Source organism: Notolabrus celidotus, chromosome 10, assembly GCF_009762535.1.
Source record: "Notolabrus celidotus isolate fNotCel1 chromosome 10, fNotCel1.pri, whole genome shotgun sequence".
NCBI classification, from domain to species: Eukaryota; Metazoa; Chordata; class Actinopteri; order Labriformes; family Labridae; genus Notolabrus; species Notolabrus celidotus.
Window position 1 is genome coordinate 6526241 of NC_048281.1, and position 24147 is coordinate 6550387.

General features: G+C 38.9%; 1 protein-coding gene across 2 annotated transcripts in view; it reads right to left on the minus strand.

Annotated features, from left to right (window-relative positions):
• Nucleotides 1-3686: 3686 nt before the first annotated feature.
• spopla (speckle type BTB/POZ protein like a) overlaps nucleotides 3687-24147 on the minus strand; it is a 34402-nt gene continuing 13941 nt past the window's right edge. The window contains exons 1-11 of one of the 2 annotated variants that reach the window (XM_034693938.1): nucleotides 17732-17772; nucleotides 17410-17527; nucleotides 15456-15577; nucleotides 14398-14549; nucleotides 13729-13856; nucleotides 10982-11159; nucleotides 10481-10536; nucleotides 10220-10342; nucleotides 5873-6015; nucleotides 5717-5770; nucleotides 3687-5197 (exon numbers count right to left, since the gene is read on the minus strand). In XM_034693938.1, coding sequence (XP_034549829.1) covers nucleotides 5053-5197; nucleotides 5717-5770; nucleotides 5873-6015; nucleotides 10220-10342; nucleotides 10481-10536; nucleotides 10982-11159; nucleotides 13729-13856; nucleotides 14398-14549; nucleotides 15456-15577; nucleotides 17410-17527; nucleotides 17732-17766 — 1254 coding nt within the window. In that variant the 5' untranslated portion in view covers nucleotides 17767-17772 and the 3' untranslated portion in view covers nucleotides 3687-5052. Of the gene's footprint in view, nucleotides 5198-5716; nucleotides 5771-5872; nucleotides 6016-10219; nucleotides 10343-10480; nucleotides 10537-10981; nucleotides 11160-13728; nucleotides 13857-14397; nucleotides 14550-15455; nucleotides 15578-17409; nucleotides 17528-17731; nucleotides 17773-24147 lie in introns of those variants that run through there. The other variant, XM_034693939.1, reaches the window with a different exon arrangement.

A 24147-nucleotide genomic window follows, 5' to 3' on the forward strand; every position in this document is an offset into this window, starting at 1 on the left:
GACTCCTTTGTGCAGTTGCTGTGTATTAACGTGTAACTAATACTTAATGTTATTTTCTAAAGAGTAAAAAATGTTAATTATAATTTTCCAGAGAAATATATGAATAAGTATACTGTATCTTAATTTTGGTGTTTGTTGAACGGTATCATGTACATAGATGTCATATTGATAGTGATAGATAGATTCCACATATTTTGATTTCCTGCCTGATACATTTGGATTAAAACGTTCCCTGTACATAGAAGAGTTACGTTGTGTGTACAGTTAAGCATCCTAAATTGTTTGATTTGACTTGGGGTTCATTTTGTTGAAATGAAATTGTAAAGATCTTTTTTTTAAGGCATTAAACCTCATTTAAACTTGACTGTTAGTATGTTGTCACATCTATCTTTTAGAGCTAACACTCAAAATCTGTTGTCCTTTTTGATTCCCACCAGGACTTCTCAACAGGATAAAAGCATCTTTTCAGGAGCTACACTTCAGGATACTTTTTTTAATGGGCAATAAATCTGTGTCCACAGGCATGGATGATACCGGCAGTACACCTTAGGGAGCACATCCATTTGCTGTGGCCATCAGTGACAGGGGGATTTTTGTTCGCTTCTATTACTCTTATCTGATCAGGGTGAGGTACCCACTCTAGAGACATCAAACTCACAAGGGTGTGCTGCTGCACAGATCCAGATCTTAGGAAAACTAAGAGAAATGTTAACATGTCGACAGTACATGACGCTCAATGATGATATAACTTACATCAGTCTTAAAATAAAGCTTTGTTTGTTAGCTAGGTGTCAATCAATCAAGCTTTATTTGTATAGTGCCAAATCACAACAAACGGTCTCTCAAAACGTTTTTTACAAACAGAGCAGGTCTAGACCGTACTCTGTTAAATTATTAACAAAGACTTAACATCAAGACAGGATAAGATCCAGTCCCCTCTTACAAACAGGACTCAGTCTTATCTCATCTTAATCCACCATGAGCATTGAACCTCGCAGTATTTAACTAGTTACAGCAGCAAAGAAAAACTTCCTTTCACAGGCAGAAACCTCGAGCAGAACCAGACTCATGTTAGACAGACATCTGTCTCGACCGAGTTGGGGTTGTAAAGAGGAATAAAGGAGAATCAGAGAGAGAAAGTGAGAAAGAGAAATTACCCCTTTTTAACTGATTTGAGAAAAACCACTTATAAATCGATGTTACTGAATTCTGATTTGAAGGTATTTGGTAAAAATGTGTTCCCCCATTATATGTAGAACGTTCTTCATCACCTTCAGAATGGATAAAACTTCTATCATGTCAAATAACATTTCAGTAAAACAGAATAATTTGAAATTTTATTTCAAATCAACTACAAACATCAAGTTGTGTTGGGTTTTTTAAACTGCTGACAACTTGGAAGGGTTAGAAATACGGGAGCATGTCTATGTTCCGCAATTCTGCTGATGATCAAAATTAAATTACTCATTCATTCATTCATTTAATATAAAGTGCTTCCAAAAATCTTGTGGGAGGAGAGGGCTTAAATTGAAGGAAAATGTGGGAACACAAGACCTCATTTTGAAAATGTACTAGAAATGTGGGAACATAGGGATGACCTGGGAAACACAGTACTGAGAGTTTTTGAAAGCTGTTCAACCTTTGGAATACCGCCGCTCATCAATGTCATTTCCTGATCATCGACCAATCAGAATCAAGAAGGGCCAGGTCATCTGAAATCTACTTTGTCCACAACAATGACAGAGGTTGTTACGGAGGAGAAAAGTTAGAACACTTGTTTTTCCAAGGTACAATTTCCAAGTTTAGAGCTGCTGTTAATGCTAAGACACAATATGTATCAATAGTTCTACAGTTTCTTGATGAAATGCTGTTGAATGACAGCATAGAGCATTTTAAAACAAACCCAGGGGTCACTTCTAAGGGAAGCGGAAGTACAGCGGGACGACATTCGTAACCTAGAAATAGTTGTGGGCGCTCCCAACTTGTGGACATGGCATCTTAAAATGCTTGTTTTAACTGATCTCTGTAAAAGAATAATGAAAGTTGTTTTCCTCACTATAGAGACAATTTAAAAAACAAAACAAGATTCTATGAATGACAACGTGTGTGTGTATGTCTTGCCTAATGAACATTGTTTCTTAAGCAGTGTGATGTCCCATATCCAAAGACAGAATATAATTCAGTCTGTCTCAGTGTTACTGAAGGCATCTTCTCTTTCAAGCACTATGGTAAGTAGAGACGAGGGAAAGAAAAAAGATTAGGAGTTTCAGAGGCGGCTTATAGCAGAGATGGTGTCTGGTATTCTCCTTGGATCTTTGCTACACGAAGATCAGCAGTCCTCTGATGAAGACGTTCGTGCAGCAGGAAAGAGCAGCCTCCTGTTCACTTTAATAAAAGACATTTTCTGTGAAGAGAAAAATCTTTCATGTGCTGAAAAACGTTTAACACCAAAATGTTACCGTGCAAATGCAGTGGAACATTTCTTCTGATTATCACAGTTGTGTCTTATTATCTGATATCTTAAAAAAAAAACTGGAGAAATAGAAAATTAAATTCACTTAACCTGACCCGTGACTTCCACCAGTGTCCGGTCCGTCTCCGTGCTCTCTAATCCGTCAAAACCACCCGTTTGCGTTTCTTTGAAACACAGTATGGAGCAGGATCGCCGGCCAAGTGGAGTCATGTGACCAAGATGTTCTCGTGGTAATTCCTGCATTAATGAATATCCTTCTCCTCTCCTCATCCATGTTGTCTTTATGGTCTTCTGAAAACCTCTGACATTCTGATGTCGTAGTTAAGTGAAATATGATCTGGTGATAACACTGTGTTTTAATCTGAAAATGAACTGGATGTTTTAATTTTGTTTTGATTCCTGACTTCCTGTCCTGCTCGCTCTTCTCTGCTGATATGTATGCGTCGTGCTCCAGCATCCAGAAAAAACAGATCCAGGAGACTCTGGCGTGCCATCAGAGAGGGAGCCAGAACACCACGGAGCGTATCCAGTGGAAGTTAACACCAACTGTTTTCGAAACCGCCTGCTTCATACTACCTATGAATGTAGTATTCAGTATGTACTGCATACTACATACTGCGTTTGAAGGTAGTGTGTAGTAGGACTGTTCTGTTGGGTCTGATCTGCAGTACGCTGGGCAAGGCGTCGCTGGATTTCTGGTTTTAGAAAGCGGAAGTAAACAACGACCAAGCTGATAGAGAAACTGCTTCTTTAGCATCCACTTATGATTTAAAAAGTTAGGAAGTAGTTTAAATAGAATTTAATAATTTTCCCAGAACCTAAACACTAAGTGCCACCCTTTAACAAAAAAGAAGAAAAAAGAAAAAGTGCAACGAGCGCTGTGCATTGTGGGAAACAGTATGTGAGGGAGACTGGTCCGATGCATACTGTTAAACTTTCCCAAATCAGTACGACGTCTGGGGAGTTTTGGCATACTGCAGATTTTGCTTTTGTTGTTGTTTGTTCTCATACTACACACTACATACTATATTTTACGCCAGATCAGCACGTACTGCTAGTATAGTAGGCGGTTTCGAGAACAGCCATTGAATAGAATAGAAACCTATCAACATCGGTGCCGTGACGGATCGGAGACGGACCGGACACGGATCTGGTGGAAGTCCAGGATAAGGAATCAGTGTGGACAATAATGAATGAAATAAACCTAAGCTGCTTCAGACTGCTGGAAAATTGTTTAATGGGTTAATGCAGGCATTCTTGCAGACAATAACTTCATTTTTTGCTTCCAAACAAACACGCTGAATGATAAGTAATATCATGTAAAAATGATTACTACTTCTCTTAATTTACAAAACCATCTGAAGTGTTGGTCACACCACACTAAATACGAGACAGACTAGATAACATGACAACCCCCCAGTCAAACACAGATAACATTGCCAGTGGAAAAGATGCTCAGCATCCTACAAATATCCAAGCATGTGAAAGGAACTTTTGCACATACTCAATTCATTTCATTCTGCACAAATATGTCAGATAATTGCAGAAAATAAATTGTTTAACACAAAATTGGTACTTGGACACTTTCTGTGACAATAACATGGCCATGCATTAGTCTCTTCTCCACTTTTTGTTAACCACAATATTACTGAGAATATATAATATTTGAAACTTGGCAATACTAAAGGACAGGAGTTCTCAAAATTGCATCTATAACGGTTCACAGACGTATGATCTGGAATATGTCATTCAAATGGGAGACTAAATACTTCCATAACTTTTCCAATGGTCTAAAATATTAGGGCAAAAGTATTGACACTTTTCCATCTTACATGTTTTTATAACAATTGACACTGGGTCTTTATAATGGCAGAATACAATTTCCCCACAAATATGCAATAGAACAGTCTCTTGTTCACTGGTCTTCTGAAGATAGTTCAACTGTCATTTACATAGAAATGGTGCCATCAATATGGGGCATACTCATCTTTTAAAAAGTGTAAAGAACTGACCTTGCACTGAAAGTGTTCATGCTTTTAATGTCTAGTCACAAAATGGGCTAAACATTACAAATATATAATATTTCCCATTGAGTTAAACCTTTGTTACGTTCCTAAAGAACTCCATATCAAAATGACTATTCATGGGAACTAGTGCAACCTGGAGGAGGCCTGGTCTTTGTGACAAGGCAGGCACAGAGTAAAATAGACAAAGTACTCTAGAGCAGCTCCAGAGCAATGGCAGATATATTAAGGCCATTTTTAAAATACAGGGAAAAACAGTAGCAGATAGCTTGACTTGCTACCCATGCTGAACAAAATTCAGTTAGGGCAGGGCAGCAAAGCAAGCAAGCAACACCACTTTTACCATTTGTTTCCCAATCCGCTGATGTCTGTCGTCCACGTGCCAGCCTCCACACACACCTGGCCAGAAAAGCTCCACTCTTCCTTGTCGTCTTCTTCTTCTTTATTCAAGTGTGTTCAGTTTTGGTTGAAATAAAGAATGGTACCCTCACTAGTCCTTCCTTTGTAAACCCATGCTTCATACCTCCAGTAAATTCCGGGGGCACAGTCAAGCAGTCAGGACTGTTTTAGACGTTTCCTGGGAAGACCAAAGGGAGGACACTGCGCTGAAGCCAGGGCACGGAAGGCTTCGGCTACCAAGTGAGGATGGGAGTGGATCATTGACTTCCAGCCTGCAGTTTCCATTATGTCTGTAGCATGACTGTAAGCATAGTCAAAATGAAGTTACACTCAAGACAAGAGAATGTGCACATTAAAAACCAATAAACATAAATGAGATTGTAATGACAAAGCAAAGAAGGGGGACTTGATTTGCCAGTTGCATAATAAATTTGAAAAGCTCCATTACTGCTGTCTATCCATGGGTTAAAATTATCCTAGTATTAAAGCTTATTCACATTTTAAATATAAACACAGACGGAAGTTTGAACAGTTTCAACATTTCAAGGTGCCTAAGGACAACACACTAAATCATCTGAAGGGAAACTTTCAATAGTGGCCACTCCCTGCTTTTTACATTCTACAAATATTCCATTACCAGGTTTCATCCAGGTATGAGTCTATTAATAACTTGGATACAAAGATATGGAGCTTCAAACTGAAAAGGCAAATAGCACTCTGTCTGCCTGAGCTAAAACAATGAATTCTAATGCATCTGGTTGGGGGAAGAGATAGGAGTGTGTTATTAATCTTGTGTCACACATATCAGCTAATTACATACTTGCTATTCCAGTTCTTTCCATCTTTACAGCCCAGCTGTCTCAGGACACTGCACCTATGGCAAGGAGATAAAAAGGTAAGCATTCAGGGCTGGTAAACAGAAATGGCAGCGGGAATTTATCACCAGAGGTTTTTTTTTTTTTCTTCCGATACTTGCCTGTTGATAAAATCTATGGCTTGTGCTTTGAGCTGCTCAGCACTGTGCAAGTCTGCTAGGATGAGGGTGTCTGCCACATTCTCCACTGAAAGGCTGTTGCAGAGGGCCTCTTCACACATGACCTTTAAACGCTCAAGAGCGTACTGGTAGAAACAAAACAAATAAAACGGTGGTTACAACAAGGAGGCAAATAAGATTGCTTCGGTTTGAGGCGTTGTCTGGATTCATTCTGATCTGTTGATAAATGTGCAATGATGACAACTCCATCAGATATAAGGGAAAACCTGCTATATGTAAAGCAATGTTAAAATATTACTTGACTGATTGTAATTGATTGTTAAGAACTGAGACAACGGCAGCTTGTATCCTCGACCGACCACTGCTTTGCCTTGGAATCCATTAGTCTTTTTTATTTTTTCTCTGCAGGACAATGGTGGAAACGTGTTTGGTTTGTGTTTAAGATCACGGCAAACCCGCCCCTCACCCCTCACGTAAGCGGTTCGTGGTTCTAGACCAACAAAGAGTTGGAGCCGCTCTGGAGCCGGTTTTCCCGGCCAGGATCTGGTTCACTCACAGTCGAAAGATGAAAAAACAGTTGTCAATTGAGCCCCGGCTCCTAACTGGCCCTGACAGGGTTCCCACTCTTTTCCAGAGATCATTTTCCAGAACATTTCCAGGACATTTTCATTGATGATCAAGCTGGTATGACCGTCTAAATTTAGTTCCTAATTTAGTTCCTAAATAGTCTAATATGTTCCTCTCAGTGGAAGTCTACATTGAAAGACATGTAGTCTATGGCTATCAATGAAATCATCTCTTACATACTTAAAAATTATAGCAAAGTGATAATAGAATAATGCAACCACAGATGTACAGCACTTCCCTTTATTAGTGCAACCAAGTAACAATGATGGGCAACATCTCAGCTTTCTCTTTTCTCAAAAAATATAAAATGAGCTAAGAAAAAAAAACAAAAGAGCCAGCAAAGGAATCAGGAAGCTGCCTGACTGAAATAATTAAATAATAATAATGATCAGAGCATCAGTGCATTAATGACATAAATAGAACTGAATGACAAAAATGGCCACAAATGTTTCTCAACTTAACTCAGACTCAAAATATACCTGCTTAATCATGATATTCATCCTGCTAAGTGGTCGATATAAAACAAAGCAATGTCATGTTTTTTTATTTGCGTTACCGTAAACTCTGAAAAAAATCGCACCGGTGTAAAGACGCACTCTGCATTTGAAGATCTCTCAGAATTAAAAAATGTAAACTGTCTTCCTGCATGGCGATGTCTATTATGATCAGGGATGTCTGCAACGTGGAGTTTCTGTGCAGCTGTGTCGCTCTTTTTGTTCTGTTTGTTTTCACTATCAGGAGTTTGCACTACTAGCTACAGCAGGGGTTCTCAAACTTTTTGGAGCCAGGGACCCCTTACAGGGGAGAAAATGGTCCATGGCCCCCTCATAATTGTAACACAGATTAAGCACATTAGTGATGTGTCATGATCAAAAGCTGCGGCTCTGAGAGTAGGTGCTTTATAGTGAATCAGAAGAGCCGGCTCGCAGCAAGAGAGAGCCAGCTTCCAGTTTGTTCCTTTCCCTGCTTAGCTCTCACAGTGTTCAGCCCCAGCTCTGCTCACAGCAGAACTTTGTTTTGATTGGTCAGCATGGCGGCCATGCGGCCAATCACATGTGAGGATATAGGATACAGGTGATGGAGGGGAGGCTGTGTATCGTGGCTACATCTGTTACTTCAGAGAGAGTCTTCTTGAAGACCAGGCAAACACTCACTGGAAGGAGAAATCAGATCAGCCCATACAAGCTGAGGCATCTGATTTTTCTCAATGCCAACCTGAGGACGTTAATAATGTTTGCTTGAGTTTGGTTCTGGTTCTGTTTGCTTGAGTTGGTTCTGTTTCTGTTTACCTGAGTTGGTTCTGGTTCTGTTTGCTTGAGTTTGGTTCTGGTTTTGGTTCACTTTACTTGAGTTCGGTTCTGGTTCTGTTCTGGTACGGTTCTGGTTCGGTTCTGGTTCAAGTCTGGTTCGGTTCTGGTTCGGTTCAGGTACGGTTCTGGTTCGTTTCTGGTATGGTTCTGGTTCGGTTCAGTTCAGGTTCGGTTCTGGTTCAGTTCTGGTACGGTTCTGATTCGGGTCTGGTTCGGTTCTGGTTCTGTTCTGGTATGGTTCTGGTTCGGTTCTGTTCTGGTTCAATTCTGGTTCAAGTCTGGTTCGGTTCTGGTTCGGTTCTGGTACGGTTCTGGTTCGTTTCTGGTATGGTTCTGGTACGGTTCTGGTTCAGTTCTGGTACGGTTCTGATTTGGTTCTGGTTCCGGTCTGGTTCGGTTCTGGTTCGGTTCTGGTTCAGTTCTGGTTCGGTTCTGATTCGGTTCTGGTTCAGTTCTGGTAGGGCTCTCGTTCGGTTCTGGTTCAGGTCTGGTCCGGTTCTGGTTTGTTTCCGGTTCGGTTCTGGTTCGGTTCTGGTTCAGTTCTGGTCGAGTTTGATTCTGGTTCTCTTTGCATAAGTTTGGTTCTGGTTCTGTATGCTTAAATTTAGTTCTGGTTCTAAACCTAACCCTAATCCTAACCCTAACCCTAATCCTAACCCTAACCCTAACCCTAACCCTAATCCTAACCATAACCCTAATCATAACCCTAACCCTAATCCTAACCCTAACCCTAACCGTAACCCTAATCCTAATCCTAACCCTAACCCTAATCCTAACCCTAACCTTAATCCTTACCCTAACCATTATCCTAACCCTAACCCTAAACCTAACCCTAATCATAACCCTAACCCTAATCCTAACCCTAATCCTAACTCTAACCCTAAACCTACCGTAACCCTAATCATAACCCTAATCCTAACCGTAACCCTAATCCTAATCATAATCATAACCCTAATCATAACCCTATCCCTAATCACAACACTAACCCTAATCACAACCCTAACCCTAATCACAACCCTAATCCTAATCACAACCCTAACCCTAATCACAACCCTAATCCTATTCACAACCCTAACCCTAATCACAACCCTATCCCTAATCACAACCCTAATCCTAATCACAACCCTATCCCTAATCACAACCCTAATCCTAATCACAACCCTATCCCTAATCACAACCCTAACCCTAATCACAACCCTAACCCTAATCATAACCCTAGGATCAGGGTGAGAATGATTTTGTAACAGAATAAATGCACACAATTGGGCAATTATAAGGCTTCTCATAAAAACACTGTACGTAAAAGGGTTTTCAACACAAACCATTAGTTTTTGCAAAGTTAAGGTCAAACATACGGCTACAAAAGATCCTAAATTAAGAGCCGTTCGGGAGTCGAAAGAGCCGGCTCTCTGAAAAGAGCCCAACTTCCCATCACTAAAGCACATGCTTACTACCATTTGCACTCTTAGTTGCCCTTGGAACTATTTGTATTGTAAAATGTATCAATGTAAATCCTTCAGACCTGTCCCATAGTGATAAACAGATAACACTTCAATTTGAATCAAGTAAATACCACTTGTATACTTTAAAACAGAGGGTCATTTCATTCCTTGTGGACTCAACATGACAACATTTATACTTTTCAAGTAATTGATCTTAAACGCTTTCAGAAAATTAACAGCAGCAAGACTCACATATCCCTTCGAGCCACCTAATGGTATCATAACAATAGTGTATATGCTGTTTTTAATGACACAGTACAATTTTATAATTTACTAGAAATTTATTCAAATTATTTCACAGACCCCCACGCTATGGTTCGCGGACCCCCAGGGGACCACACTTTGAGAACAACTGAGCTAGAGTACGGCACTTGAGCCAAATGTACCATAAAACATAAACAATATACCCCCGTTTTCTGTGAATGCATGATTATGAAGTGAAGGAGAAAAGATGTGAAAAAAGTTGCGCAGTGTTGCTGTCTTTTCCAGCACAGTGTGCACTCAACTTTCAATGAATGGGGATGTGTTTTGTTAATAGGGTCAGGTCAAACGCAGCCATGTTGGAATAATTTTCCAGGACTATATGTGATTTTCCAGGACATTTTACTTTTTCTCCCATTTTCCAGGTGTTTTCCAGTACTGGAAAACTGGTCAACTGTTTTCCAGGTTTTCCAGGACGCGTGGGAACCCTGCCTGAAACTGCCTCGTTTGAAAAGGGGTATTATACAACTAGTCTCTAGTATTCTGTAAATGAAGTATAGCTCAAAGTAGCTAGTGGAAATGTTTTTCTATGGAGAGAAAAAATAGGGATTTTTTTTTATCCTGGTTAAAAAAAGAAAAGAAAAAGGAAAGGTCACTAAAAAATATAACTATGTAACTTTGGTACTTACTTTGTCTGCAGCTGCCAGTAAATTGTCTGCCATCTTCTCTAGGTTTGGAGCCTTTCCTGTGTAAATGAAGCCCATCATTTCCTTGAAGACATCTGGGTCTACATCACTGATGTCAACACGGTTCTGAAAGGAGGCAAGAGATTTGTTTGATTAAGATATGACAACCCAAAGTATCCTTTAGGAAATACTAAAGAATACTGAGCAAATATAAATTTGTCCATGGTGCCATGACAAGAAGCAGATGTTACCAAATATTCTTACCTTTTTACTCTCCTCCATTTCATGTTCAAACATTGCATTAAAGACTGGTGACCTTGCTGTTGGGAAACAAAAATCAGAATATAAATATCATGACCACATTTAATTAAGCACGGTAGCACACTATATGCACAGAGCATCAGTATTGAACTGGCATGATGTGTATAGAAGCTACTATGTCAGCTTCTACACACATGACCCCTGCAGCTGCCAGCGTGTCTAAACAAGACATGCTGTGCAGGAGAGACAGCCTCTCTATCTTTTAGATCCTTCAGTCATTTGGGTCAAGCAGGGCCAAGGAGAGGCAGTGGATAAACACCCACTGCAGTGCTAGGCAGCTCAAATCAAGCCAGGATTACAAAGCCTTTACAGCCTTTGTTGCTGAAGGCAGTCCACTTGTAGCTCTAAAAGAGGAGCTACAGACATGTCTTGTAATAGAGCCATTTTAAGGCTTTTCTGCTAGTTGCTGCAAGCTAAAAACTAAAAGGACTTGGAAAGTCTTACCTGCAAGAATGGATTTGTGTGCTTTGAACTCCTGCCCTCCAACATAGAGACTGCAGTCTGTGAAGCGTGAACACTCCCACAGGTTTCCCAGGTCATCAGAAAGTTGACACTCTGGTACCTTTAGCATGTTCATGTTGGACTGGCCTGAAATGTTCACAGAGTCCTGGACAACGCTTACCTGGAAGTGAGAAACAGCAGAAAGAAACAGGATGTAAATCTAATGGGCAAATTTGTTCAATGTTTAATTTATGGTGTATTTTCATGATTAAGGAATCTACAGTGGGAGGAATCCTTTCACACAAACACAACAAACTTGACACCAAAATTAATTCACTTCACTCAAACAACTAACAGCCACTTTGTCTTCAATTTAAATGTAATTTGTTCATCTGAGTGGCAATTTCCCAGAAATGGAAGAGTCTTTTGTAATCATTGTCTGGCACACTCCCTGATCTAAGTATTTGGCCAATGGAATGTACAATATTTTTTGTGACACTTCATTTAATGTATATATACCTACACTGTCAAGAAGAAACCTTGTATCTCCAAAACCACTACTTTACAGTAAAGTAACCAGACAGTAAAAAACAACTTTGTTTTTCACATAACTAAACAATGCATGAGATAGGGCTGGGCGATAATTCAGTAACGATAATTCTCGTGACATAATTTTTCTCAATATAAATATAACAAATGTTCAATACAAATTTGATATATTTAAACCACTGGAAAGGGAGGGGGCTCTAATGTGCCTTGAAAGTTAGTTGCCAGCCAACATTACACAGAAGACGGCATAGAACAGCCAATCATGTCGCAGGTAGGCGGGGTTAAAGACGTTTGGAGAGGAATGTAAACACAGCTGAAACTGGCGACAGTAATGCTTTAATTGCACTGTGGGAAACAATATCATTCCACCCCTAACTCTTTGTAACCTGAAAGGTGAGCGCACTACTCAGAACAATACTCTACAAGCTGATACACAGAATACAATTTGATTTGATATATCTTTGTTGTAAATTTAAATTAAATCATGCAAATTACCTCAACCTGACAGAAAATAATCTACAAACTGCTTCCAGTTAACACTGACGAAAATGATGGATTCATGAAGTTTATCGGAGAACTAAATCCTGATTCAAGCTTACAAACCTTCAGTTTTCACTCAGAGGCAAAAAAATATGTCTTTAAATTTGAATGAAATAATGATTAGATATTTATCGTGATAATTATCGATATCAACTGATATTGAAAAACATGTTATTACGATAACATTTTTCATATCGCCCAGCTCTATTTCACAGCTTTAACCCTACCATGATGTGATTTCAAATCACTTGTTAAGTAAATGGTAAATGGACTTGTACTTATGGAGCACTTTTCTAGTCTGTCTGACTACTCAAAGTGCTTTTACACACTACCTGTCGCATTCACCCATTCATACCCAATCACTCACTGATGGTAGAGGATGCTATTTAGTGAGTGACCATATTAGCTAATCTCATTCGGACACATTCACACACCACTGGACAACAGCAGGAGCAATTCGGGGTTCAGTGTCTTGCTCAAGCACACTTCAGGATGTGACTGCCGGAGCTGGGATCAACCGGCAACCTACCAATTGATAGACGACCGACTCTACCCACTGAACCACAGCCGCCCCGTAAGTACACTTCAGTCTAGGGCTGTCAACGAATATTCTAAATTCGAATATATATTCGAATATTAAAAAAAAACGGAGATTCGATTGTGAAAATTAATATTCGACTGCGGAAAAAAACACATCGGCGGCTGCTTTGCGAGTGGGCCGCCGACCCATGACGGGTCAGGGACAGGTCACAGGAGTCACACATGCACAGCGTGAAGCAGACAGCAGAGAGAAATCCTTCCGTCCCCGAATCCTCAGTGCGCTCTGAACGCGTCTTTTCCTCAGTTTGGGAATACAGTGAATAAAAAGAGATCGGGCCTCTTCACATGTGGACTGTCTCGTGTTTTTGAGAAATAACCTGTCAGGCCTAAGACCCTACATTTACAGTGGACTAAAAGAGCCCGACCATCAGTGACACTGGGATAAAAATGCAGTTTTTCCTCTCTTTTGTTTATACAAGCGCCAAGAATGTAAGTGGACTACTTCTTCATTTTTAACTTTAATTTCAATTAATGTTAATAATATTTGCTTCAATCACTGAATGAAGCCTGCCTATATCAGGGACAAGAGTCAGGACATTTAATTGCTCGCACAAGTCTTGTTCAGCACTCACTCAGCGCATTACGCACAGAGAGGGGAGCGAGCGAGCGAGAGGTCTCCGGTCTTAAAAGTGTTACAGTATCGGCCATTAGGTCATTTACTTGTTTTGTAATGTGTAGGTATGTTTTAGGCATGTTATATCTTAAATAAAAATACATATACAAGTAGTTAGGTCTCCTTGTATTAGTTTGTCCACCTGTTATTGACATAATGCGCAAATATAGATATTCGAATGGTTCGAACCTATGGGATTTTTTTAGAGCGAATATTCGAACGTCATTTTGGAGCAATTTTGACAGCCCTACTTCAGTCTAGTTCAGTAACATGGTATTTATAGATGTATGCTCAACAGGAGCAAATATTCAACAAGCCAAGTGCAATGACACCCTGATTCAACTGCCACAGTTGAAATCAATGGAAGTTACATTCCACTCAGTTAAATTCATAGTTATGTATTACGATTGATCAATGTGAAGAAAAGAAGTAGCAGGATGAAGATTACCTCACAGAACAGGGTGAGCTTGTCATCAGGTAAGAGTCCGTTGGCTTCATCAAGTAGGAAATCTCTCCTTATAAATTTTTTGAAGCCCCAGTCTTTGCCTTGGACAAATCTATATGCTCTTTGGCTTTCTGTAAAAAAGGAAACAAAAATCGTAGTCTTAATATTGCAAATAAGATATAAAAACAATGAAAGTGGAGGTGTAAAAGGAAATCAAAATATACAGTATGTAAAATAAATCTGATGTTTGTACTACCTAAGGTTATAAAAGTTTTGAAATGTGCATTATTTTCATTATTTTAAAAAACGTAATCAGTTTTAACATTTTCTGCGAGTTTCCTTTGATATAGGATACTTATCTAGGCAAAACCCAAAAAGGCCAGAAAAATATTGTGTCATCAAAACATCATACCAACTTAAAATATATTCACACAGAAAATAGACAATTATAAACCATACATGTGTCAAAGAAAGTGTTAATTTTAGGCCCACACAATTATGCTTACTATCACTTTATCTTACTTTAGTTAATTACACACACAACACAGTATCATTTAGTCATCTTTTTCAAAAGCCACACTTTTATCTTAATGTTGATAACTGAAATGTTTTTGATAATGAAGTACTGTAACTACATTCATTTCTGTTAAAGCTAATGACCTTGTTACTCACCCATTGCTTTTGTCTCCTCTCGTTTTGCATTCAACAAAGAAAACTTGAATTTTGCCCTGACTTCACTTTTTGGACAGCTAACAAGAAGTAAATACAATGACAAATAATCTTTGCTTTCATCGTCAAGTCCCTTTGGATTAACTCGCAGACACCTGGAAGGCAAACAGAGAACAATGTACATCAGTTATATCACAAACTACAGAAATAACACTTACTCCTGCCCTTTTTGTATTATTGACTAATGTTTTTTTCCCCAGGTAAATCAAGATCATGAACCAGTGTTAATTTCCTTAACGAAAATTATGATGCTAACGTTCGTTTTTTTTTTTAAGTGCATCACTGACAATAAAAACATCTATATAACAGCAGCTATAACCGTAAAATGCTCCACATCTACAGCTTGGATTATTCCAGTTTGGTGGTACATCAAACATTTTGCATTTGATGCATTTTTGAGTTCTGTGAACCGACTGTCTGCCAGTGTGTCTGTCACTGCTGGTACACTCAGGGACCGTCCTAAAAGTGCAATACAGCCCTTGTATTTTGTGTTCATGGCATTTTTATTTGAATCAGGATAATCAAAATATAGAAAGAATTTTTTTTTTAACTTTTATTCGTGAAGCAGGCTAAATTATTTAACTTAAGAGGTTACACAAGCAATAGTGTTAAAAAGTGAAATATTGACAATCTTAACACGGTACAACCCTGATATCAATATGTGATCAACTACATTAATTATTTTAAAGAGAGAAAATGTAAAAATAGAAATAAAAAAGACTAAAATGTGACTAAAACTAGACTTAAATGTTTTGAGATTTCATTGACTAAAACTATAAATGGCTAGAAGGTGACTAAAACTAACATTTTTGTCTAAAGACTAAAACTAAATCTAAAATAGCTGCCAAAATTAACACTGTCATGAACTTAAAGTAAGAAAATAGAGAAACTAATCCATAGCAGTTGGCTGTAATTATTGACAGACTCTAAAAAGTTTCTCAGATCCAACAGAAACCCTGTACATAATAAATTGCAGTGATAGGTTTAGCTGGGGTACGAACCATTTCATCTTGTCATTAGGGCCAGAGGAGAAGGTCGAGCTCTTCAGCACCTCCCCCATTTCCTCTCTGCAAAAGCTAAAATTGTTTATGGTCCACATGTAGGAAAACTTCACGACTTTGACCTGAAAGCATAAGAAAAATCACATAGAATCGTTAAAAAAAGATTAATAAATACATAAATCAGTGAATTATCAAGACATTTATGGTGTTTTTTGTCCCTGAGATTCACATCTTTACTGTGTTGTTTGGAGTGATGGCTTAGGGACATGATTTCTACATTAAATACGAGTTGCAAGGTACCAAGCAGACAGCATTAAACAGAGTAATATCAACAATGCCAATTGTCGAGGCAGATGGCTGTCTAACATGAGTCTGGTCCTGCTCGAGGTTCCTGCCTGTTTAAAGGAAGTTTTCCTTGCCACTGTAAATAGCTAAGTACTGCTAGTTGCAATGCTCATAGTGGATTAAGATGAGATCAGAGTGAGTCTTGTCCTGTAACACAGAGTACGGTCTAGTCCTGCTCTGTTTCTAAAAGCATGGTGAGATAATGTTAGTTGTGATTTGGTGCTATATAAATAAAGACTGATTGATTGATGACTGATGCATAATGTTGTACAATTCACATGGCAATCACAGATCAATTACAAAAGGATAAAAACAATGTCTTGAAATGTTAAGGCTTCAGTTTTTGTTACTTGAAAAAATAAATTCTTGAATTGTGAAAGTAGATATTCAAAATGAAAAACTGATTTCTGTTTCAGTTATGACTAGGGATGTACATTTTAAGTATTTTCCTTGATCAATCTTTGGAAATGTTAACAATCAATTATCAACTAATCATAAAAAATACATAAACATTTTCCATGGCAAAAATAATGCTGAATGTGTTTTTTTCGCCGAGTCAAATTTTCCTTCACGACACAATGTACATAGCTGACAGCATTGAATAGCTACGGATCGTATTGAGGTGTTCAAAATGTTCAAAATGTACTTGGAACAACGTGTGGAGCAGGCTCATAATCTCTGCAGACACACAGTCATAAAAGTGAAGGCTCAGACTTCAACAAGGGAACTGAGCAGAAACAGATTTCAGATTCACAGTGTCCACTTTTCTGTCTACCCGTTCTCATTGAGAAAAATAAGCATGTGTAGGTGGTCAAGTGTCAGCCGAGAGTGCAACCGAGTCCGGCGGCAGAGAAAATAAGCACTCATGGAGACCCCCAGCTGAGAGTCTCCACTGTGCCCAACACCTTTAGTCATCTGATTCACATCGAAACATGCTTTAAACTTAAAACACCTCACTGATAGCTGAACCAAATATAAGACCACATGATGTTTGTTCAACGTGATAGAAAGTCCTAACAAAAAAATGTGTTAGAGTAAGTTCTTAACAACAATCAATGAATCAATACTCGATTCAGTGTTGACATCCCTAGTTATGACTAATTTGCTCATGGGGTATGGGTGTGGGATTATGGAAATTTGCGTATTATTATTTTTTGTATTTTTTGTATTAATGAATTTATTACTTAAAGTTTTTTTGTTTTTTTTCAGTTTTGTTTTTTAATCCCGTTTTTTATATATATATGTATATATATATATATACATACATATATATATATATATACATATATAAATATATAGTATTTGTATTTTTTTTTGGTCTCTTTTAGAAAAGTAATCAACATAAATACAAATTGTTGTCAATTATTTCCTCAGGTCATTTAATGGAAAATTACTCAGGATTAAATTGTAAATTTACATTTGTCTAAACCAAATTGAACCACACTGAATTGTTCTTCATTGAATGATTTGACCTTGAAATCGGATCGTAGCTGTTAAGGGTCAATCCAGATGGGATCATCTTGTGAGGAGAGATTAACACCCCTGATGATTAATCTGGTCACCTTCTTGTACAACGTGATTCAGTGGGTAGAGGAAGAAATGGACTGACCTGTGTGTAACACCAGCTCTCTGCCACAGGTCCACTTGACATCTCCCCAGGAGGAGGAGGGGTGGGAACCCGGGACATCACCAGCTCTGGGGTACCAATCGCTCTTGCCTTTGAAACGCTGTAAGACAAAAACATAGATTTTCAAACACTGTTTAATACAAAGTTACATTTAAAAAAATCCACATGGAATAAGTTCAGTTGGAATCATTTATAAATGTGTTCTATCTTAACCTATAAATACAATAGATTGGTAAAGAATAACATGTATAGTACACTAAGGGTTTAGGTCAAGAGAATACGGCCAGGCTAAATGAAGCCTTACATTTTCTGGATTGATGAATTTTGTTGTTGCTGCATCTAGGGCTGGGGGATAAATCATAATGATAATTACAGTGATATAATTTTTCTCAACTAAATATTAAAAAAAAAAAAAAGTATATTTATTTAAACTGTTATTACAACCCCCAACCACTGGAAAGGACAGGGGGTGCAAAAGTGCCTTAAACACTACTGACCATGCACCATTTAACAGAGGAAGAAGACAGCATTGAACAGCCAATCATGTTGCACGGTGAGAGGAAGGCGGGCTTAAAGACATTTGGAGCAGAATGTAAACACAGCTGAGACAAGCGACAGCGACACTGAAGAAAACGTTAAACCTACAAGGTCAAAGCAGAAACATTGCATTGACTTGGAGTTAACTGTTAACTTAATTCACTTAATTCAATATAATTTCAGGTTATTAAAATGAAATAATTTGATATTTTAAACATGATAATTTTGATAAATTGATATAAATTTTTTTATCGTGATAACATCTTTTTCAATATCGCCCAGCACTATCGTCATGTAAAGGACAATGCAAAAGCCTAGAACTTTGATTTTGATCATTTCAGAGATTTATTCTGAGAGCCGAATAATACATGAAGTGCCCCTCATGGGGCACAGCCTAACGCACTGTCTGTGAGTATTGTGTTTTTGTTTTGGATGTGCAAACAATGAGCCACAGTGTTTGTGTCTGTGTTCATGTAGATACCATTTTGTTAAATTTAGCGACAACAACTAATTGCTAAGCTAACGATTGCTTCGTTATTCTTTGTTAATTATAAATGCTACTGCTAAGTTACTATAGAACAGCCTGTATAGTTAACTGCTCTTTGGGTTGAATTAACAAGGTAATTGTTGTATTTTCAGTTTCACAAGAAAGGAAGAAAACTTCAGTAAACGCATCAAAAGCAGAAACATTGTCTTGGAGTTTCTTTCATCGTTTAACTGGTCTGGTAGCTAACTTAGCAGCTAGCTGACACAATACATGTAAGTCTCTTCCATGCTAAACAAACTGAGCTAGTCATTAGATAATGCTAGAATACTGAACAAAGATGTATATGTTAAATAATCAGTGTCTCAGGACTCTCTTTAGCTGGTCTTGGGTGGCTGTTTGCTGAACTTCAGCTTCAATTCTCTGGATACTTTAGATGTCCAATAACTAAAAACATTTATTCCTTTAGATTACAGCATGAAAGAATAGTAATTATCAATCACAAAAGAACTGCCTAAATCGCAATTAATAGGAAAAATGTTCTGTGTACACATGACATGCTCTTATACAAAGCATGGGTACTAGTGACCAATCAAATGGAGACCTGGAGAAATGTGCCATGCATTCCTCACCATAGGCCAATTTGATGAAGCCAAGCTAGTCATAAGCCATTCTAAGAATAGAAGATTTCAGTTTCACTGCAAAGTTAGCCAGCACTATGAAAGGATAGAAGAGGAAGGAAAACATCAGTGATGAAGACATTATGGTGAAAACAAAACACCATTCTGATATTTGAGGTTAACTTGTTGCTGACACAGGAACTCAGTAAAACAGAACAAGGAAGTATAGGAGCTCCAAGTTCAACATCATAACAATGTTGAACAATAGTTTCACAATAGTTTCTCACCACATGTATTCCTATGTGGCAAATAACGCAAGAAGGCAGACAGAGGAAACATTGTAGTCACTATCAGGGCGTAAAATTAACAAATTGGTTTGGCATATAAACAAAAACACACACCCGCCAGTGGCCCATGGAAACATTTTGTACTGCATGTGAGGTTTTGTTTTCATACTTTCGCCCATTTCTGCCAGCTGTCAGGCTATTTTGACCCTTGTGGCGCGCTGTACTTGTGTTGTGATTTGGTACGTCGGGGAGGGCATGACATCAGCTACTGGAGATCTGTTCATTCCCTTTGCTTGAAGAAGCACGGCGGGAAGAGCGTTTCGAGGAAGATGTGGCGACACATTTCCGGCGTGAAGCCACCACAAACTAAAAAGGATAAACAAAGAGGCAGGAGACGATCAAGAAGAAGAACAGACAGCTAAACGGATGTAAATTATTTTAAATAAAATAAGGCATGATTTTTTTATTTGGCTGGTACATTTTTGGAGGTCACTAGCCAATGGCAGATGAGGTAAAAAGTTAATTTTACACCCTGGTCACTATTCTTCCACCATCAGGCATGTGGTTGGAAAAGCACATATAAAACAGGACATACCCAACCCCACACACACAGAAACTCACAGAGAAATATTCAGTGGCAACCAGCATACAGTTAGAGGTAGGGCTGGGTGATAACTTGACATCAATAATTATTGGGATATAATTGTTCTCAATATAAATAACAAATGTTCCATAAAAAATCATTATATAAATAAATGAATAAATAATTAAAAAATACATTTTCAATGAAAAAATGTTTTTTTTTTAAAATACTAAAATGTGTTAATGGCACCAAGCTTCAACCTGCGCTCTTTAAATATGAAGCCCATGCAGTGCTAGAAACTGCAGTTCATCGAGCGTCCACTTGAGGCTGTCTGCATTTTAGCTGAGGATCTAAACTTCCAACAAAGACCATCCCGTCTAGCTTTTTTTGTCTGACACCAATCTCATCCCTGATAAATCCTTAATTTGTGTGTGTGCCACCATCAAGTATTTTAAACAGATACAGTATGCAGTCTTTCATTGGAAAATGAAAATGATTCATTGGTATCTAAGTTAAATTATTAACAAAGACCCAACATCAAGACAGGATAAGATCCAGTCCCATCTTAATCCACTATGAGCATTGCACCTCAATATTTAGCTAGTTACAGCGGCAAGGACAAACTTCCTTTAACAGGCAGAAACCTGGAGTAGGACCAGACTCATGTTAGACAGCCATCTGCCTCAACCAAGGTGGGGTTGGAAAGAGGGATGGAGGAGAATGAGAGAGACGGAGAGAGAGAGAGAGAGAGAGAGAGAGAGAGAGAGAGAGAGAGAGTTATGAGAAGGATAGTAGTAGTCACTTTGATGGCTCGGCATACAATTTACAGTACAAACCTTGTCAATGAACTATTGGGGCAAAAAAAACACATTTATTTAAATAAATAAATAAATAAAATCATCCATTGATCGTTATTGAAGTAAAAGGTTCCATTAATCGTGATATTGTTTTGAGGTCGCATCGCCCAGCACTACTTCTGAGTTCTTGATCTCAGTGACATCAAAGCTGGTAACAGCCCTCATTACAAAAACACACGTTTACAAAGCCTTTATCGAGAACAGTTCATACGCCATTAGCTGACGGCTACGGTGCATCATACTTTAAAGTACGTGCAAAGCCTTCAAATAAACCCAAACGACTATCACTATCAGTGAAAAACAAACAGTAGCAGCATATCTCGCCTTTAAATGGAAAGTGTGTTTTATGGATCTCCATGGTTTACCTGGGCGACCTCTTCAGATCAGAACATCTAGAGTTACAAAAAGGGCCACAAGAATCACTTCCCTGCACTCTCTCTTTATCCCTCAATTCACTGTCTTGCTGTGCGAGTGTGTCTGCAGTCACTTGCTAAATGAAAAACATTACAATTAAACTAGTATTATTGAAGGATTGGATTGGAGTATATTGTATCACAATTGGTACTTAATCCATGAAGATAACTGTCCAGTTTTGCATGCATGTGATCCGCATATTGATGGAAACGGTCATAAAGTGTGTTGCCGGTTAATTCCTCTCCTGAGTTGCAGTAAAAGAAACTGGGCTGAGTGTGTTGTTTCTCTCTAGAGGCCAACAAGTGGTTCATAAAGCACCAGAAGGATGAGCTCTACAAATTCAAAGACAGTACTGTCTTTTTAAAATATTGTTACACAAGTTTCAAGCAGACTTTAACACACGAAAGGGGCGTAAGGTGTTGCAATTTTTCTCCTCTCAATCTCACGATGTCTACATTTTTCTACATTTATTCTGAAGGTATCAGCTCTTGGCTGCAAGGGGCAACAATATGTGGTAATGTTACTACACAGCCTGCTGTCGTCTGTTTAACTATAAACCGAGCTATGCAACACAGCACTTTGTTTGGTCCAAAAAACTCATGACAGAGCTCCTAAATTCATGCCTCCTCTGGATCTCTGCCATAGACGGTTTACTGCTGTGGACGTGCCTACTATCTGTCTCATCACTACCATCTCTCTCTCTCTTATTCTCCTCTATTCCTCTTTACAACCCCAACTCGGTCGAGGCAGATGGCTGTCTAACATGAGTCTGGTTCTGCTCGGGGTTTCTGCCTGTCAAAAGGAAGTTTTTCCTTGCCGCTGTAACTTGCTTAATACTACAAGGTGTAATGCTCATGGTGGATCAAGATGAGATCAGACTGAGTCCTGTCTTGAGAGGGGACTGTATCTTATCCTGTCTTGATGTCAGGTCTCTGTTAATAATTTAACAGACACTATAGTCTAGACCTGCTATGTTGGTAAAAGAGTCTTGATATAAGGTTTGTTGGGATTTGGCACTGTACAAATAAAGATTAATTGATTCCTGTTAGTTGTTCTGACTAACTCACAGACAAGGTGTGCTAAAGGAGCAGCCACTGCAAAGATGCACACACACAGGTCTGCCAGATGAAACACTACATGATGACAAACTTTTTTGCTGACTCCGGTTGAAGGCTGCACTCTCTCACACAGCAGAGTGGAGCCGTGTGATCACCCACTGAAGTGATGTCGTGATATGAAACTTCTGTTTGACTAAATGAAGCATGGGATTCTATGTATTATTTGAATTCAAATGACTGCACAGCAGACTGGATACTCAGGTTAGTGCAAAAGCAACTAGAAGATCCACTTCATTACCTCACAGATCCACGTCTTGTCTTGTAAATAAAATGTATACGCCTGAATTTGCAAATTCACAAACACACTACCCCGATGTGAGACCTGTTATCATTTGGGGGACATTAACCTTGCTCCATAGCGGCGGCACTGACAAGGCTGGAGTCATTAGTAGTTTATTTTTCAAATTGGCCTTGTGAATGCAGGTATCGATTATTTCTAAAACACCTTTATTCAGTATCTCTAAGGGAAACTCGAGGTTGATAACCAGCTTAATGTGACTGCTTAGCACAATCTCCTCTTCCAGGGTTTGTGAAGCCAGATAACCACAAAGATACCTTGGGCATGTTAAACATTGATTGGTATTATAGGCCTGCAGCTGGGGGAGAACAATTCTTACAGTGCAGGTCTATCCCACTGGACAAGATGTTATGGTTCTCCAGCACTACTCCAGTATGGACCTACTGGATGCAACCAATTCCCTTCACGTGTGTCCATCCAGCCTTGTTGGTAGAATTCAAGATTTTTTATCCTGTCATTGCACCTCAAAGTATTTAGCTAGTTACAGCAGCAAGGAAAAACAGGCAGGAACCTCAAGCAGAACCAGACTCGACCGAGTTGGGGTTGGAAAGAGGGATAGAAGAGAATAAGAAAGAGAGGGAGATGATAGTGATAAGGGGATTGTAGAAGGAGGTAGTAGTTCCTTGATGGCTGGGCATACAATTTACAGTACAAACCTTATCAATGAACTATCAGTGACATCAAAGTTGGTAACAGCCCTCATTATCAGGACAAACATTTACAAAGCCTGTAACTCCATGAATTTCCCCGTTGTGGGACGAATAAAGGAGTACCTTGTCTTAGCTTATCAAATCGGTTCATACTTAATTATCTATGCCATTAGCTGACAGCTACGGTGTAAAGACCTAACATCAAAACAGAATATGATCCTGTCCCCTCTTACAGACAGGACTCAGTCTTATCATATTTTAATCCACCATGAGCAGGAGTTTCTCTCTACAGCAGCTGTCAATCAAAGCAAAACCACGTTTTTTAAACTCTAATAACGAACAAAAAACAAACTTTTCAGAAAAAAGAGGCCTTGAGCACAAAACAGTCAAACAAAAACTACATAGCACCACAGCATACGGATGTGAGAAACATTCGTACCACGTGTATTTATTTTTTAAAGTTTGACCGCAGCCCCATTCAAATGAATGGGGGAGATGGAGTTTTTGACCTATACTGCAGCCAGCCACTAGGGGGAGCAGTTTTTGTGTCAGCTTCACTTTGAGCCGAGCGAGGTCACGACCATTATATATACAGTCTATGGTTACAGCGGCAAGGATAAACTTCCCTTTAACAGGCTGAAAACCTCGAGCAGGACCAGACTCATGTTAGACAGACATCTGCCTCAACTGAGTTGGAGTTGGAAAGAGGGATAGAGGATGAGAGAGAGAGAGAGAGAGAGAGAGAGAGAGAGAGAGAGAGAGACTATGAAAAATATTTGTATTACCACTCCATAGAGAGAGAGACGTATAGTAGCAGGAGTAGCTGTTGCTGCTGGAGTCAGGCATGTCCATAGGAGCTGGTTACAATGGCT